This window comes from Astatotilapia calliptera, chromosome 7, assembly GCF_900246225.1.
Source record: "Astatotilapia calliptera chromosome 7, fAstCal1.2, whole genome shotgun sequence".
NCBI lineage: Eukaryota > Metazoa > Chordata > Actinopteri > Cichliformes > Cichlidae > Astatotilapia > Astatotilapia calliptera.
Genome location: NC_039308.1, coordinates 4471009 through 4489282, shown reverse-complemented (window position 1 = coordinate 4489282; position 18274 = coordinate 4471009). Strand labels below are relative to the sequence as shown.

General features: G+C 44.4%; 2 protein-coding genes across 7 annotated transcripts in view; one reads left to right on the top strand and one right to left on the bottom strand.

Moving 5' to 3' along the window:
• Positions 1 to 12885, top strand: part of LOC113025138 (C-C motif chemokine 3-like) — a 72235-nt gene extending 59350 nt beyond the window's left edge. Inside the window, exons 1-3 of one of the 2 annotated variants that reach the window (XM_026172592.1) lie at positions 11698 to 11795; positions 12272 to 12398; positions 12549 to 12885. In XM_026172592.1, the coding sequence (XP_026028377.1) occupies positions 11729 to 11795; positions 12272 to 12398; positions 12549 to 12651 (297 nt within the window). In that variant the 5' untranslated portion in view covers positions 11698 to 11728 and the 3' untranslated portion in view covers positions 12652 to 12885. Of the gene's footprint in view, positions 1 to 11697; positions 11796 to 12271; positions 12399 to 12548 lie in introns of those variants that run through there. The other variant, XM_026172593.1, reaches the window with a different exon arrangement.
• A 2866-nt stretch (positions 12886 to 15751) lies between these two features.
• LOC113025136 (septin-7-like) overlaps positions 15752 to 18274 on the bottom strand; it is a 72752-nt gene continuing 70229 nt past the window's right edge. For all 5 annotated transcript variants that reach the window (XM_026172585.1, XM_026172588.1, XM_026172586.1 and 2 more), the window contains one exon: positions 15752 to 18046. In XM_026172585.1, coding sequence (XP_026028370.1) covers positions 18007 to 18046 — 40 coding nt within the window. In that variant the 3' untranslated portion in view covers positions 15752 to 18006. The remainder of the gene's footprint in view (positions 18047 to 18274) is intronic.

Below are 18274 nucleotides of genomic sequence, written 5' to 3'. Positions count from 1 at the left end.
TTAACATTCCTCTTATTCTTTGGTCCATGTTGATGCGGCAGCATCACATACATTACTGCAGATTTATCAGCTGCACATTCATGATATATATTTCCTGCTCCACCACATCTCAAAGATGCTCTATTGAACTGAGATGTGATGACTGTGGAGGCCATTTGAGTACAGTGAACAAACTTTCATGTCCCAGAAACCAGTTTAAGATCATTTGAGTTTTATGGCAAGGTGTGTTATCCTGCTGAAAGCAGTCATTACAAGGTCATAAAGGGATGGACATGATAGGCTGTGGTGTTTAGATGATGCTCAGTTGGTGCTAAGAGGCCCAAAGTGATTGGGGTACAAAGGTCAAACAGGGCTGTGATGGCCCTGGTTTTCCTGAGATAGGAGGAGCTAGTGATTGCCTCCGGGGGTGGCAGAGGGCAGCCCATGATTTTTTTGGGCAGTGGTAATTACCCTCTGTGCAGCCTTCCTGTTCTCAGTTGTGGCCTCTGCGTACCAAACACCCACGCTCTCCACTGAGGAGCGGTAGCACCTTTACACAGAATAAACTATATTGCCAAGACAATTCACTCGTCTGCCATCATACACATATGAACTTAAGTGACTTCTCATTCTTAATTCATAGGGTTTAATATAATACCGGCCACCCTGTGCAGCTATAACAGATTCAACTTTTTGGAAGGCTTTTCGCAAGGTGATTTTATACACCTGATTTGGATTGGTGAGTCAATACTTTTGGCAAAATAGTGTATTTGATTACTAAAAATTTAATGCTGACCTGTCCAGGGTGTGCCCTGCCTCTCCCCCTAAGACTGCTGGGATAGACCCTCGACCCTGACAAGAATAAGCGGAAGAGAATGGATAGATGAAAATTTAATGTCAAAAGCTTGTCTGTATGTTTAAGTGGATGGAAATTTTGAAGAAGACATAAGTTATTAGCAGCAGTAATTGTTTGAAATTTTTGTGTGTTTCTCCTCATTCAAACATGGAGAGCAAAGTAAGTAGTAGGCAAGCTGTCCATACCTGAGGCCTTGGAAACTGCCAAGCAAAGACTCACAGCCTTGGCCAGCCGCTTGAGGAGGTACACCAGAGAGATAGAAGGCAGGAGAATAAACCAGCTGTTCTCCACAGAACCAGCAAAGGTGTACTCTCAGTGGCAAGGGAACAATAAGAGAACAGCACCACCAAGGCTGGAGACGGAGCAATACTGGAAGAGCATATGGGAGAAGGACGCAACCCATAACGGCAATGCTCAGTGGCTAGAGGATCTGAGGGCAGACCACAGCGACCTCCCTGAACAGGGTCCAGTAACCATCACAGTGGCAGATATCCAAGAAAGGGTCTCCAGTATGAAGAGTTGGACAGCACCAGGGCCCGACATGGTTCACGCCTACTGGCTGAAGAAGCTGACTGCACTCCACGAGCGTCTGGCAGCACAAATGAACCAGCTGCTAGTTAACGAGAGACACCCGGAATGGCTAACTGAAGGCCGGACGGTCCTGATCCCCAAGGACCCCAAGAAGGGACCGGTCCCCTCCAACTACCGACCAATAACCTGCCTCAGTACTACATGGAAGCTCCTGTCAGGCATCATATCGGCTAAGATGAACAGGCACATGGGTCAATACATGAGCGGGACATAGAAAGGAATTGACAAGAATACCAGAGGCGCAAAACACCAGCTACTGGTAGACAGAACAATCAGCCGAGACTGCAAGACCAGACTGACCAACCTGTGCACTGCTTGGATCGATTACAAGAAGGCCTATGACTCAATGCCCCACAGCTGGATACTGGAATGCCTAGAATTGTACAAGATCAATGGGACCCTAAGAGCCTTCATCAGGAACTCAATGGGGATGTGGCGTACAACACTAGAGGCCAACTCCAAGCCCATAGCACAAGTCACCATCAAGTGCGGGATCTACTAAGGAGATGCTCTGTCCCCACTGCTGTTCTGCATAGGCCTGAACCCCCTCAGTGAGATCATTAACAAGACTGGCTACGGATACCGACTACGGAACGGAGCAGTTGTCAGCCACCTCCTGTACATGGATGACATCAAGCTGTATGCCAAGAGTGAACGAGACATCGATTCACTGATCCACACTACCAGGCTATACAGCAATGACATTGGAATGTCGTTCGGACTGGAGAAGTGTAGTCGGATGGTAACAAAGAGAGGGAAGGTAGTCAGAACTGAGGGGATTGAACTACCAGAAGGCAACATTGCAGACATAGAGGACAGTTACAAGTACTTGGGGATCCCGCAGGCAAATGGGAACCATGAAGAGGCCGCTAGAAAAGCTGCAACCACCAAGTACCTGCAGAGGGTCAGGCAAGTCCTGAGGAGTCAGCTGAATGGTAAGAACAAGATCCGGGCCATCAACACGTACGCCCTGCCCGTGATCAGGTACCCTGCTGGGGTAATAGGCTGGCCAAAGGAGGAGATAGAAGCCACTGACATAAAGACAAGAAAGCTCCTTACCATGCATGGAGGGTTTCACCCCAAGTCCAGCACCCTGAGGCTGTACGCTAAACGGAAGGAAGGGGGCCGGGGACTGGTGAGTGTCAGCACCACAGTCCAGGATGAGACAACGAACATCCAAGAATACATTGGGAAGATGGCCCCAACTGACCGAGTGCTCAATGAATACCTCAGGCAGCAGAAACCCAAGAAAGAGGAGGGAGACGAGGAACCATCATGGAAGGACAGGCCCCTGCACGGTATGTACCACCGGCAGATAGAGGAGGTGGCTGATATCCAGAAATCCTACCAGTGGCTGGACAAAGCTGGACTGAAAGACAGCACAGAGGCACTAATCATGGCAGCACAAGAACAAGCTCTGAGCACAAGATCCATAGAGGCTGGGGTCTATCACACCAGGCAAGACCCCAGGTGCAGGCTGTGTAAAGATGCCCCAGAGACAATCCAGCACATAACAGCAGGGTGCAAGATGCTAGCAGGCAAGGCATACATGGAACGCCATAACCAAGTGGCCGGCATAGTGTACAGGAACATCTGTGCCGAGTATAACCTGGAAGTCCCGAGGTCAAAATGGGAGATGCCCCCAAGGGTGGTGGAGAATGACCGAGCTAAGATCCTGTGGGACTTCCAGATACAGACGGACAAAATGGTGGTGGCTAACCAACCGGACATAGTGGTGGTAGACAAACAGAAGAAGACGGGCGTAGTGATCAATGTAGCGGTTCCGAATGACAGCAATATCAGGAAGAAGGAACACGAGAAGCTGGAGAAATACCAAGGGCTCAGAGAAGAGCTCGAAAGGATGTGGAGGGTGAAGGTAACGGTGGTCCCCGTGGTAATCGGAGCACTAGGTGCGGTGACTCCCAAGCTAGGCGAGTGGCTCCAGCAGATCCCGGGAACAACATCGGAGATCTCTGTCCAGAAGAGCGCAGTCCTGGGAACAGCTAAGATACTGCACAGGACCCTCAAGCTCCCAGGCCTCTGGTAGAGGACCCGAGCTTGAAGGATAAACCGCCCGCAGTGGCGTGCTGGGTGTTTTTATATATATATATATATATATATATATATATATATATATATATATATATATATATATATATATATATATATATATATATATATATATATATATATATATTAGGGGTGCAACGCTATTCGTATCGATATTGAACCGTTCGATACAGTGCTTTCGGTTCGGTACGCATATGTATCGAACAATACAAAATTTGTAATTTATTTTATCAACTTTACTTCTGACGATGCTGTCTGTGTTGAGCGCTCAGTGAATCTGCGTTCGACTGCTCCGCCTAGGGTCGACAGTGCAGCCTAGGCGGAGTAGTCGAACGCAGATTCACTGAGCGCTCAACACAGACAGCATCGTCAGAAGGAAGAGCGCAGGGCAAGCTAGCGAGACAGAAGTTAAGCTCTCCTTACAAGATGGACCTCCCCCACCCTCATTCAGATCTGGTGTTTGGAATTATTTTGGTTTTCATGTGACGTATGACCCTGAAGGTAAGCGAGTCATGGACTAAAGTAAAACAGTATGTTGGATGTGCCATGCAATGCTCAATTACATGGGTGGGAACTAGTGTGTTAGCGCAGTTAGCTCGTTAACGTGTTGGCCGTCTAGCCCCATGCACGGGGCTAGACGGCTGCTGGGCCTTCTTCACTGTTTTGTTTGTGTGTACTGACCACGTAAGATCCTCAGCCAGGTGTACGCCAAGGAACCGGAAGCTGCTCACTCTCTCCACAGCAGCGCCGTTGATGGTGATGGGGGTGTGTACTTCTCTGCACCTCCGGAAGTCCACTATCAACTCCTTTGTCTTTGCGACGTTGAGGGTGAGATGGTTGTCTTGACACCAGTGGGTCAGGGCGCTGACCTCCTCCCTGTAAGCCGTCTCATCACCGTTGGTGATAAGACCCACCACTGTAGTGTCGTCCGCAAACTTCACAATGATGTTGGAGCTGTTAGTGGCTGTGCAGTCGTAGGTGTAGAGTGAGTACAGGAGAGGGCTCAGTACACACCCCTGTGGAGCACCAGTGTTCAGTGTGATGGGGGATGAGGTGATGCTGCCCAGTCTGACCACCTGGCGTCTGTCAGACAGGAAACTAAGGATCCAGCTGCAGAGGGAGCTGCTCAGTCCTAGATCCTGCAGTTTCCTGTCCAGCTTCGAGGGAACGATGGTATTGAATGCTGAGCTGTAATCTACAAACAGCATCCTCACATACGTGTCTCTCTTCTCCAGGTGTGACAGGGCAGTGTGTAGTGTCAGGGCTATGGCATCATCAGTGGACCTGTTGTGGCGGTATGCAAACTGTAGAGGGTCCAGTGAGTCGGGTAGTGCAGAGCAGATGAAGTCCCTGACCAGCTTCTCAAAGCATTTGCTTACGATGGGGGTCAGGGCTACAGGTCGCCAGTCGTTCAATGAGGAGATGGTGGAGGATTTGGGTACAGGGACGATGGTGGCCATTTTGAAGCAGGCTGGGACTACAGACAGAGAGAGGGAAAGGTTGAAGATGTGCGTGAACACTCCAGCCAGCTGAGCCGCGCATGACCTGAGGACGCGGCCGGGAATCCCGTCCGGACCAGTAGCTTTGCGTGCGTTCACCTTCCTGAAGCACTTCCGCACATCCTCCTCAGACACAGTGTGCGCACTGACGTCATCCGCGGTGCGCACACTGTCCGGTCTCATGGTGTTCGCTGTGTCGAATCTAGCGTAGAATACGTTTAGATCCTCACACAGAGAGGCCGTGGTCTGCGGTGTGCTGGTTTTCCCTCTAAAGTCTGTGATCGTGTTTAGTCCCTGCCACATACTCCGAGGGTTGTCAAACTGTTGTTCCACCCTGTCCCTGTACTCACGTTTGGCTGCTTTGATCGTCTTCCGGAGTTGGTAATGTGCGTGTTTGTAGTCCGATGTGTTCGCGGAGGCAAAGGCGGTGTTCCGTGCCGCCAGTGCCGCGCGAACATCTCCGTTAATCCAGGGTTTTTGATTTGGGAAGGATTTGACTGTTCTGGATGGGACGACATCTTCCACGCATTTCCTGATAAATCCACAGACTGAGTCTGTGTATTCATCAATGTCTCTGGCGGCCACGTGAAACATTTCCCAGTCCGCATGATCAAAACAGTCCCGCAGCGCAGACTCCGATTGGTCCGTCCAACAGTGCACCGCCCTCCGGGTTGGAGCTTCCTGTTTCAGCTTCTGCCTGTAGGCGGGCAGGAGCAGGATGGAGCAGTGATCTGATTGGCCGAATGGGGCGCGGGGGAGGGCTTTGTACGCATCCTGGAAAGAGGTGTAACAGTGGTCGAGTTGCCGGTTTCCACGTGTGTTGAAAAGGATGTGTTGATGGAGTTTTGGTGAGACTTTCTTCAGGTTTCCCTTATTAAAGTCTCCGGCTGTGATAAACGCTGCCTCTGGGTGTGCGGTTTCCTCGCTGCTGATCGCGCTGTACAGTTCCCTGAGTGCACGGTCAGTGTCGGCTTGTGGGGGAATGTAAACGGCCGTAATAATCACTGCTGTAAATTCCCTCGGTAGCCAGAATGGCCGGCACTTAATCATCAGGTACTCCAGGTCCGGTGAGCAGAAGGATTTGACCGGGTGCACGTTCGCATAATCACACCAGCTGTTGTTGATCATGAAACACACACCACCGCCTCTGCTTTTCCCAGTAAGATCCTGTGACCTGTCCGCGCGGTGCACAGAGAACCCCGGCAGTTGTATTGCGGAGTCCGGTACTTTGTCCGATAGCCAGGTTTCTGTGAGGCAGATCACGCAGCAGTCCCGCATCTCTCGCTGGAATGAGATCCGTGCCCGAAGCTCGCACAGCTTGTTCTCCAGAGACTGCATATTAGCCAGTAATAAACTGGGTAACGGTGGTCTGTAAGTGCGCCGTCTCGGTCGAACCAGAACGCCAGATCTTCTCCCTCTGCGTCGGCGTTTGCGGCCTCCAGGGCCAGAGAACAAAGGCGTCTCAGGTGAGATGAATGGGGGGTCTGCAAACGGAGCGTCCGTGTTGCAAAACTTGAACTCCGGAAAGTTATAAGAAAGACCGTCTTTTATGTCCAGTAAGGTTTGTCGGTCGTACACAAGGAGACAAGTGCTGCTCGTGAAAAAATAAAGGAAAAGTAAAATTAAACACAGAAGAAAGCCGTTGCTTGGGGGAGCTCGCGACGAGGCTGCCATACTCGGCGCCATATATATATATATATATATATATATGGGTTGCCATTATGGGCAACTTTACACATGTATGTACAGTGGGGCAAAAACGTATTTAGTCAGCCACCGATTGTGCAAGTTCCCCCACCTAAAATGATGACAGAGGTCAGTAATTTGCACCAGAGGTACACTTCAACTGTGAGAGACAGAATGTGAAAAAAAAATCCATGAATCCACATGGTAGGATTTGTAAAGAATTTATTCGTAAATCAGGGTGGAAAATAAGTATTTGGTCAATAACAAAAATACAACTCAATACTTTGTAACATAACCTTTGTTGGCAATAACAGAGGTCAAACGTTTACTGTAGGTCTTTACCAGGTTTGCACACACAGTAGCTGGTATTTTGGCCCATTCCTCCATGCAGATCTTCTCGAGAGCAGTGATGTTTTGGGGCTGTCGCCGAGCAACACGGACTTTCAACTCCCGCCACAGATTTTCTATGGGGTTGAGGTCTGGAGACTGGCTAGGCCACTCCAGGACTTTCAAATGCTTCTTACGGAGCCACTCCTTTGTTGCCCGGGCGGTGTGTTTTGGATCATTGTCATGTTGGAAGACCCAGCCTCGTTTCATCTTCAAAGTTCTCACTGATGGAAGGAGGTTTTGGCTCAAAATCTCACGATACATGGCCCCATTCATTCTGTCCTTAACACGGATCAGTCGTCCTGTCCCCTTGGCAGAAAAACAGCCCCATAGCATGATGTTTCCACCCCCATGCTTCACAGTAGGTATGGTGTTCTTGGGATGCAACTCAGTATTCTTCTTCCTCCAAACACGACGAGTTGAGTTTATACCAAAAAGTTCTACTTTGGTTTCATCTGACCACATGACATTCTCCCAATCCTCTGCTGTATCATCCATGTGCTCTCTGGCAAACTTCAGACGGGCCTGGACATGCACTGGCTTCAGCAGCGGAACACGTCTGGCACTGCGGGATTTGATTCCCTGCCGTTGTAGTGTGTTACTGATGGTGACCTTTGTTACTTTGGTCCCAGCTCTCTGCAGGTCATTCACCAGGTCCCCCCGTGTGGTTCTGGGATCTTTGCTCACCGTTCTCATGATCATTTTGACCCCACGGGATGAGATCTTGCGTGGAGCCCCAGATCGAGGGAGATTATCAGTGGTCTTGTATGTCTTCCATTTTCTGATGATTGCTCCCACAGTTGATTTTTTCACACTAAGCTGCTTGCCTATTGTAGATTCACTCTTCCCAGTCTGGTGCAGGTCTACAATACTTTTCCTGGTGTCCTTCGAAAGCTCTTTGGTCTTGGCCATGGCAGAGTTTGGAGTCTGACTGTTTGAGGCTGTGGACAGGTGTCTTTTATACAGATGATGAGTTCAAACAGGTGCCATTCATACAGGTAACGAGTGGGGGACAGAAAAGCTTCTGACAGAAGACGTTACAGGTCTGTGAGAGCCAGAGATTTTCCATGTTTGAGGTGACCAAATACTTATTTTCCACCCTAATTTACGAATAAATTCTTTACAAATCCTACCATGTGCATTCATGGATTTTTTTTTCACATTCTGTCTCTCACAGTTGAAGTGTACCTCTGGTGCAAATTACTGACCTCTGTCATCATTTTAAGTGGGGGAACTTGCACAATCGGTGGCTGACTAAATACTTTTTTGCCCCACTGTATATATATAATATTAAGCTTTCCCTAGCTAGGGATGGCTTAGTTGGGGCAGGCAGGCATAGCTCAGTAGGTAGAGTAGTCGCTGCATGGTCGGGTGATCCAATCCACCAAACGGCTACCCAGAGGTACCCCTGAGCAAGATTAGTGGCTACCCACTGCTTCACTGAGTGAATGGGTCAAATGCAGAGAGAGTAATTTCCCCATGAGCATCAATGAAGTATTCATTATTATATATATAATACACTTTTTTGGTGTTTCTGATCGATATCATATTAAGGTTGTCAAAATATGAAACTGCAGTTTTTATTTAACACAAATAAAGATTATTTCGATGTCTACTTAATGAGGTTACTAATATTGGGTGATTTTATTTAGATGGTAGCGATTATGTTTATAATATTTTTATCATAAATGTGGTAATACACACAGACACACATTTATGCTGTTTAATGAAGATATTGATAATATAGACAATATATCTGAAGCCATTTGCAATTTCAATAATGCAATTATTTAAAAAAAATCTTTAGTGTCATTTTCATCATGTCTGGAGCAGGAAGCAGGCTAACAGACTTACAATCAGCATTGCAGGAGTAAACACTGAGCAGCAGTCCCACTGTGAAGCTGAGACTCTTCATGTTTACTTCACTGTAGATCTGATGATGTCTGAGGTGATCTGTCCTCATCACCCACAGCTTAAAGCTCTGTATGTTCTTATGTGCAGGTTTAACTGTGAGAAAACTGCAGCACCGACCAAACTGTGCTTGTAAGCTTCAATAACAGGAAGATTCAGGGACTCACCACAGCTCTGATCCTCTGATAAAACAAGCTGAAACAAACCGCTCAGTGTTCGGTGACGTCTTTGCACTGCAGACTTTCAGATCAAGTCAAGCTGCAAATATCCAGATTTACTAATGTTTTAATACATATTATTCAGTCCTCCTGAAAAAAATAACTCCCCCCAGACTGAGCTCCAACAGGGAGATCAGTTTGAGAACAGAAAAAAACACCTCTGCACATAGCACATGAAAAAACTCTTAATACACCAAAGAAACACATGACAAGCAACAGGGGTGGGTAAAGGGTGAGAGACAGCTGAATTAGACAGTACATCCGGGCCCACAGCCTGTGTGCCGGTCTCCTTGATCCACCGTCAGCATCGGAAGGGAATAAGCGTCGAAGGCGTTTGGAAAGGGAGGGGGGATGAGTGTGTGCATATCAGTGTATATGTATGTGTGTGCGTGTCCAGAGTTCAGCTGAGACAGTGTCCTTTCCCCTGCCAGGCTAAGTAAACAGTCTTCCAGCCAACCCAGGTGGCCTTGCATGGAATGGGAAGGAACAGACTAAACACAGTCATTATCAGAGTGTTGTTGTTCAGCTCCAGCCTTGAGACTGCAGGTGGCGCCAAAGGGGTATCCGCATGAAGTGATGGTGGTTTTTACTTTAGTGCGAACAGCTCATATGAATTTCAAAGCAGTTCTACAGTCCGACACTGGTCTCTCAATCTCCCGTTGGAGAGCCACGAGCTTCGCCATACTTGCGTTCTGTGATGTTGTCATTTCTTGTGCTCAAGGAGCCGATTCTGAGAACTCACGGCAGTGTGCCTCCCCGAGATGTCATCCGATTTGCGCCCAGAGATGTTATTCTGAGCTAGCCATTCTGAGATGTATCCAGTCTGCAGTCAGAGATCATATTCTGAGTATTCACAGCAGCCGTAGCCTCTCCAAGATCTTATCCGTGCTGACTCAATGAGCCCATTTTGAGAAACTCACGCCTCTCCCATCGTTCCAATCGCAGCGGGCAGCCTTGTGGGGGTTTGAACAGCCGGTTCCGCTTTCTTAATTCTTCGATAAGTCAGGGCCAAGCCAGCTCCGAACAGCCAGAACCCTGTTACCATGGTTCCGAATAGGTAGATATCTTCAGCACTCAGGCTCACCCAAGCCCAAACTTCTCGTTGAGAAAGGGGTGTCAATTGCATTTAGGGACCAGTTGAGTACTTCCGCTCCTGGCCGCCACCCAACTCACATTGCACCCGACCGCTACAGTGCCTCCTGCGGGTGGTGGGCCTGCAGGAAGATGGACCCATGTCCCTTTTTCGGGCTGTGCCCGGCCTCTTTATTAGGTTAGCCGCTGCTCCTCCACATCGAAAGGAGCCAGTTGAGGTGGTTCGGGCATCTGACAAGGATGCCCCTGTGGTGGCTACCGCGGTCCACGCTTGTACTGGTTTTACAGATGGTTTTTGTCTTTGAATTAGAGGTTTATAAGCAGGGATCAGGGACAGAGAGAGATGGTCAGAGAGTCCAAGATGAGCTGTTTATTAATTGAGCGCTGGAGTAGCTCCATGGCTGACTTAGCATTAGCTTGCGACGGAACATAAACTGCTATTATTGTGACCGCTGTGAGCTCTCTCGGCAAGTAGAAGGGTCTACACCGAACTATCATGTACTCTATGTTTGGACAGCAGTGGGCAACATTAACTGTGGTGTTGTTACACGGGTTATTGTTCACATACACTAGCAGAAGAGGTTAAAACTTCTGAAATACTTTCTGCAGCTTTATGGAGTGACTCATTCTTTCATTCATCTGTGTCACGATAGATTTTCATGTGTTAATCACAACAGTGGTTTCATTTTCTCTCTCCTGTTTGTCAGATGCCCACTCCTTAGTCTTTCTCACACAGAAAAGCCCTCTGGATGTTTGATCCTGCAGAAAAGATTAAGATTAAAGGATCATTTAAAGAAGAAAAACCATCTCAGTCAGACCAGCTCACACAAGGCTCCAGTTCTTTTCTTTTTAACCTTGCATAGTGGTGTTAAGTCAGTCAACTCTTGTCAGCTTTTATAAGTCCAGTCAGTTCCTAATTTTTCATTCATTACTGATAGTAGAATCTCCTGTCGCATTAGGTTTCCACCGTCAGCAATATGACGCCATTTCAAAAAGAAAAAGAAGAATTTAGACTGGATTACCTTAATTTAATTTTGAAAAAAATTCACTTTGTGACCGTTCCCAACAACATATTGTGTAGCGCTTTCTGTTCAAATCGTTCAGATCTGCTTAAATGACAGAGATGTTATTTCACTGCAGGGCAACCTGCAAGTGGCGAATAAAGCTTTGATTGATTGATTGATTAACAGTGCATATTACACCGAGTGGTTTGTTTGAGCGTTTTATCAGATATATTGAGTCCCCGAAACTTCCTGTTGTCTCATGGTACAGAAAAACCCCAATCTATTAACCACCTTTGGGGTTGTTGATCATTTTTCCACTTTCTTAGAATTCGTTTCAATATGCAGATGAGAACGAGACTTAAAGCAGGGTGATCGGAACGATCATTCAGACATCTTCTGAAACATCAGGATCATCAGGTCTACAGTGAAGTCAGCATGAAGACTCTCAGCCTGACAGTGGGACTGCTGCTCGTGCTGTTCACCGTTTACCACAGCGATGCCTGTAAGTCTGCTTCTTGTACTTGTGTTAGATCAGTTTTTGAATTTCTGTCTTTCTCTTCATTCAGACACAGAGTGAGACAGAGCGAGGACATCAAACTCATATAAGTTCATGGTCATGAAGACCAGTGTTGATCTCAAGTGGGCTGGAAGTTCTTACCTGTAATTTTATCACTCTTCAAAGTCAGACTGAATCCTTGCGGAAAAAGTGTGGTCACATGTCCGGCATGTCCTTTATTGAGACAGATTTTTTTCCTTAAATTTGTTTTTGTATCTTCTATCTATTTCTATCTTTCATGTCTTTGCTCAATAATCTGCCTCCAAGACATAAAATGAGAGCCTTCAAATGGTATCTTTCATTAAGATATAACAAATTGTATTTTGTTACCCGATGAGCATTAATCTTAATTATATCTGATATGTTGGAGAAGTCATTAGAAGCAGACGCAGCACTGAGTAATCCCTGTTTTTCTGTTACAGGCAGTAACTGTAAGGCAATGATTACTCCTGACTCTTGCTGTTTTCGCTTCTTTGACAAACGGATCCCAAAGGCGAACATCGTCTCCATCGTGAAAACTCACAGTCAGTGCCCCACACCAGCATTTGTGTAAGTTTGTCTTTCACTGTCTCTTTGATACAATCACTAATGTTTGCCAAGTAAGTCATTTATGATCGTCCACACTGAAGGTGTAACTCTTTTATTAACAGTAAAATCTGTAAAAATAAGAGCAAAATAATGATACTGATTTTTCTACAGGATCAAGACACCCAGAGGGCTTTTCTGTGTGAAACAGACTGCAGAGTGGGCAATGGAACAATTTGTCAAACAAGAGAGAGAGTACATTCCCCCTGTCCCTTAAAAAGCCAACTGGGCGTCCCAGCTCTCTTAACACAGAGGGGAGTCACCATGAATCAAAGTTAAGTAATAATAAAGGACCAACAGTGACTGAAGAACATCAAGACAAACTGACAAGTTTTTGTTGGATCTGCTTGAAATGACAGGATGTGCGCTGTAAAACACACAGACAATCTAAAGTATAGTGATTACTCATCACACAAACATTTAAATAGAAATTAAAATTTTAAACAATTTATTTTCTTGTCATTGATAAGTGATTGCAGCTTTACTGTTTGTTTTTATTGCTCTATAAAACTCTGAAATCATCCAGAAATGCTGCAAATATTTGACTTATTAAAATATCATGTGTTTTCTGACTGTATAAAAAGAAGTGCACACATTGGGACTTATAGCACAACTTTTCAACTGTAATATTAACCACGGGTCACTGAGCAGCCTCCAGTATGTACGCAATATATATGCATTACCATCATAAACAAATCCATACAGGTAGTATGCCATATGATGAAGACGTAAGCTTTGTGTCCTTTGCTATAAATGCAGTCTGAAAAACTAAAACATTTAAGAAAACTACGAGGGAATTAAAGAGTCTTTGTTCAACCATACATAGAGTATTATTAATATAATCATTATAATATGAAAAAGAAACAAGTCTGGAAATTTTTCAATTCAGAATTTTTATCAGTGAATTTGTAGCAATGAGCAGCAGAAAGCTGTCTGGACACTTTAACTCTGAAGGTTTGAAATCCAAAATGGAAAAAGTAGCTCATGCTATAAGGTGTAAACAGATTTTAGGTTTCCTGTCACAAATGTGGGCACGTCTAACATTCAGACCGATAAACACACTCAGAGAGCAACTGTGAGTTCAGCATATTTCCCGAGGAAACTTTGGCATGCAACCTGGAGCAGCCAGGGACCTGTTTGTCTCTGAGATACAGACAGGTAAACCCAACTGTTTAATAAATGGATCAGTGGTACCAGCAGTCTGCATGCCTACATGATTTATTGTGGGCCGATCTGACAGTTCTCAATGAGATGGTTTTTCTTCGGCCCCCCCGTTTCAGCACATCCTATTCCTCCTTTACTGCCTCTTTAATACAAAAACGAATGCAGTGGTGTCCAAACCCAGGCCTGAAGGGCCGGTATCCTGCAGGTTTTAGATGTGTCCTTGATCCAAAACAGCTGATTTAAATGGGTAAATTACCTTCTCAACATGTCTTGAAGTTCTCCAGAGGCCTGCTAATGAACTAATCATTTGATTCAGGTGCGCTGACCCAGGGTGAAATTTAAAACCTGCAGGACACTGGCCATTGAAGCCTGGAGTTGGCCAAGCCTGCACTGTTTGCCACAGTAATGTATTATCCTTCATAGTGAAGCTGTAACTCCTCTATTAACAGAAAAATATGTGAATGAAGTCAGGATATTTATTTTATTTTTTGCACCAATTTCATTTTTTGAGTTTACAATCATAATATCAGTTTGATAACTTGGGTATAATGTTGAATGAAAAATTTCAGTAGTAATCCATCCATTCGTTCTCTTCTCTTCATCCATTCAGTGCTGGGGGGAGGGGCTGCCTTCAATTATTACAGACAAAAGTATTGGGACATACTGGTCCTCAATGATTAATAGTTCAAAAGAAATCCATGCACACGATGGGAGTTCTAGCATAACTTTTTCAACTTTAATATTAACCATGTACAGTTAGAGACAGAACACATGAGGAAACAAAGAGAAGCAGAAAACTGGTTGTATATGTAAATATATATAAAGAAAATATTACAAAACATAAGAAAAAAAAGTATCTAACATGTTGTTATTTGATGGGTGAGTCGTTCCCAAGCATTTCAAAGTAAAATTCCATCACTTTCTTGAACTTGTAGGACCAGAGAATTAAACAGAAGGGCCCTGAGGAGGCGCGCTCATTGGCAAAGATGCAAACAGTTTATATGCGATCATATAGATGTATGGAAATGTTTCTAGGGCGAGTTTTACGCTCCAAGTTCTGTTCTAAGTACAAATTGTGGTTCATTCCAGACATATATTTATATATAAAAAAGAATAACCAAATACAAACAAAGAGGAAAAAAGAGCCACCGAGCAGCCTCCAGTATGTACACAATATATAAGCATTACCATCATAAACAAATCCGTATGGTAATATGAAATATGCTTAAGTGTAAGCTTCGTCCCTTTTGCTCTAAATGCAGTTGGAGAAACTACCATATTTTTCGGACCAAAAGGTGAACTGTCGACGAACGGTAAGGCGCACCGGATTATAAGGCGCTTCTTCTCCTGACTGAAGTTTGGTCTGTTTACAGCATCCTGCCATGCCATTGCATTTATTCCTAACCATCGGGAACCCTCAAGTTAACTTATCGAGTGGAAAAAAGTTAACGTTCATCCTCCAGCTTCACTGTTTATGTTACGCTAACATAGCTCACTAGCAATCACGTAGCACATCATTATATACCAGCTAGTCCAACTTCAGTAACCCTACAAACGTCACTGCTGTTTAGTTTTCTCTCTTTGTTTATGTTGGGAGTGTAAGCAGAGCTGTAGGTTTTAATTTCCTCAGAAATCTCTCAGTCAGAACATGGTTCCTGCTAACATCTAACTACGGTAAATTTAATAAATTGTTTTCATGGATGCCTGGATGCTAAACTTAATTGTTACACGTGGTAAAGCAACAACGCTGATCATTAATTTATTAAAGATGAAATAATTTAGGCTGTTTTAACTCTCAGTGATCTCGCAGTGTTCGTTTGACTTTGGGACCTGAAGGTGACGGAGTTTAGGACCCAGATTACTCCGTGAGGCTCCTGATTATGGTAGCTGTAATGCTCTGACAATCCATTAAAGGTGCGGGTTCCTAGCTTACCACAGTCGTACTAAAACATATTTTGACAGATATTTGAGCGCCGTCTACCACATAAAATCAGCTCGAGGTCAGTGAGCACAACCAGAATTCACCGGATTATAAGGTGCATTGTTGATTTTTGATAAAAATTAAACATTAAAGGATTTTAAGTGTGCCTTATAGTGCGAAAAATACGGTAATCTAAATGTAGATGACCACGGCAATACCGACGACATGAACATGCTTTGCAGCATACTTTATTTTATTACTTCTCAAACGCATGGTTGCTGTTACAAAGACACAGCTGCAGCTCTCCTGCTGCCAGATCAACATACCAAGAACCCCAATCACAGGAACCAGTACAGATTTTAAGTGGACGGGGAATGACTGCGGATGCCGTGCAGGTGTCCACCCTCCCTGCACGGCACCGCAAACCACGCCTAGCCACACTAAAACATTTAAGAAAACTACAAGGGAATTAAAGAGTCTTTCTTCAACCGTATATAGAGTATTAATATAATCGTCATATGAAAATAAAACATGACAACTCTGGGAAAGCTCCTGAACATGTCATCTATATAACCTGTTTAACAGAGGGCTGGCGTTTTGTTGCGTGCACAAGCTGTTTGGAACATATACATATATAATAATCTAAAATAAAGCCAAACACAAAGTTTTGGCTGTTTTTGGCAAACGTCTTCGTAAAAGGAAGGTGAAAGGAAGATTTCAGCTTTCTGATGAGTCGTCCCTTTGGTGGTTGGACCCAAAAGGAAAAATGTCACAGAATCGTGAACATCAGGGTTTCGGGTCTAAGACAACATCCATCACTCACGTTACAATATAAAACATCTTTATTAGCACTGTAACCTGTAAAGTTTTCAGACACCGATCAGGCTTTTTGCATATTGTCGTTTATTCAAAAATAGTTAACACACACTGCAATGACGATATCTTGGCTGCTGTGACACACATGACTTCCGTCCCTCCAGACTGCAAGCTTTAGATCCGAACACGTCCTCAGACAAAACATTTAGTAAAGAAACTCTTACAGCAGCATCCAATCTGAAGGCCCGGTCCACCGACAGCCACAAATCTGGCAAATCTTTCAAAATAAATCTCTGTATTTGTACCTGGACACTAAAATTTTGAAGGTACAGAGTCCAAAATAGAGAGCAGTTTTTGCTAGGAAGCTGTTAACAGATATTTAAGTTTTCTGTCATAAAGGAGAGCGGCCTTTATGTTTGTAGGTCACTGAATATATAATAACACTGCTAAATGACCTCAAAATGACTTTTTTTGGGTGACTTAAAAGAAAACAAGAAGTATTAAAAGATGCATTTGGAACAGGAGAAAAGTGTATTTGCTAATAAAGCCATTCAAAGTACAGGAGGCAAATTTTAATAGATTAGTTTTAATTTGTAATTTCTATATTACTCAGATGCATTTGCTCATGTTAAAAATTTGTTTTTGCTTGTTTTGTGTGTCTGACGAGATAAAGTTCTTTAACTTAAAACATGTAATTGCTAACACGTGAATGAGCTCTGGAATGTAAACCAACTCTGCATCGTTTTATTTTTACTTAAAAGCTAAAAAACTACACTTTTATTCTAAGATTTTTTTTAATTGGACAAAGTAATTTTATTGCAGGGCTGAATTTGCTAATGAGAAAAGTCTGAGAAGCACTTTTACTAAAATATTATTTAAAACATGTATTTAGTGATGGGAGATGTGTTGTGATCACGCTCCATTTCAAACAGCTACTAATGTTAACAGGTACCTAACAATCACAGTTCACCTTCACACTGTCTTTATTGAACGGCACACGGGAACGAGCCAGTATTTCAGTAAAATGCTGCCGGGACGTTTTCAGGCAGTCAAGCATGTTAGCTTGAACGCTATGCTAGCGCGACCAGTTTAGTTTTTGGCAGTTTGCGGTGAGACCGGGCCTCCGCTCCACCTGACCTCTCTCCTCAGACCCAGAATCATTCAGTTGCCTTCCCTCACGTACACTTTACCTTCTCCTCACAGCTTTAGTGTGCACACGCCTGTTAAATCTTTAGAACAGTAAAAGAAAGAGTTGGTATATCTGCAGATCTATGAATACTTAGCGAACATACAACTACTACTTGTGAACGATGGCTATGCATGGTCCCTGCCATGTGTTAACGCCGCACTGAAAACTCAGAGGAACTCAAACTTCTCCTTGTCAGGAAATATAGGAAAATAGAATTTCACAAACACATGCATTCCCCATGGAAACAGACAGGTTTAAAGAGATACAGTAAAACCCTGCAGAGAGACGAGCGTGTGAGCTGTTTTGTGTGTGTGTGTGTGTGTGTGTGTGTGTACATATATATGTGTGTGTGTAAATGGCTTCCACAGAGAGTTGTTATGCCATGTGTTATGTTCTGTTGTGTGTTCTGAGGACCACGTTACAATGTGAACTTCAGACAGGATCAAAGGAAACAAGTTTGGAGCGAGCAGTCGCGTCTCTCTTCAGAAGATCTTTCCTTTCTTCTTGTTCTTCTCCATCGTCCTGTGAGCAGAGAATGAGAACACGAGATCAAGTCAACAGAAACAAAAACGCAAGCTTCAGACTTTATTAGTGAAATGTGGATATGCCATATTTAATTATTATTTCTCTCCATTTTCCATTTTGTTTGATTTTTATTTTAAATGTCTGAATAATGAAGAGGCCTAAAACTAGTAAAACTAACTCCACATTTGTTCTAATGAATTTGTCTGTGTCCAGCATTAAAAAAAA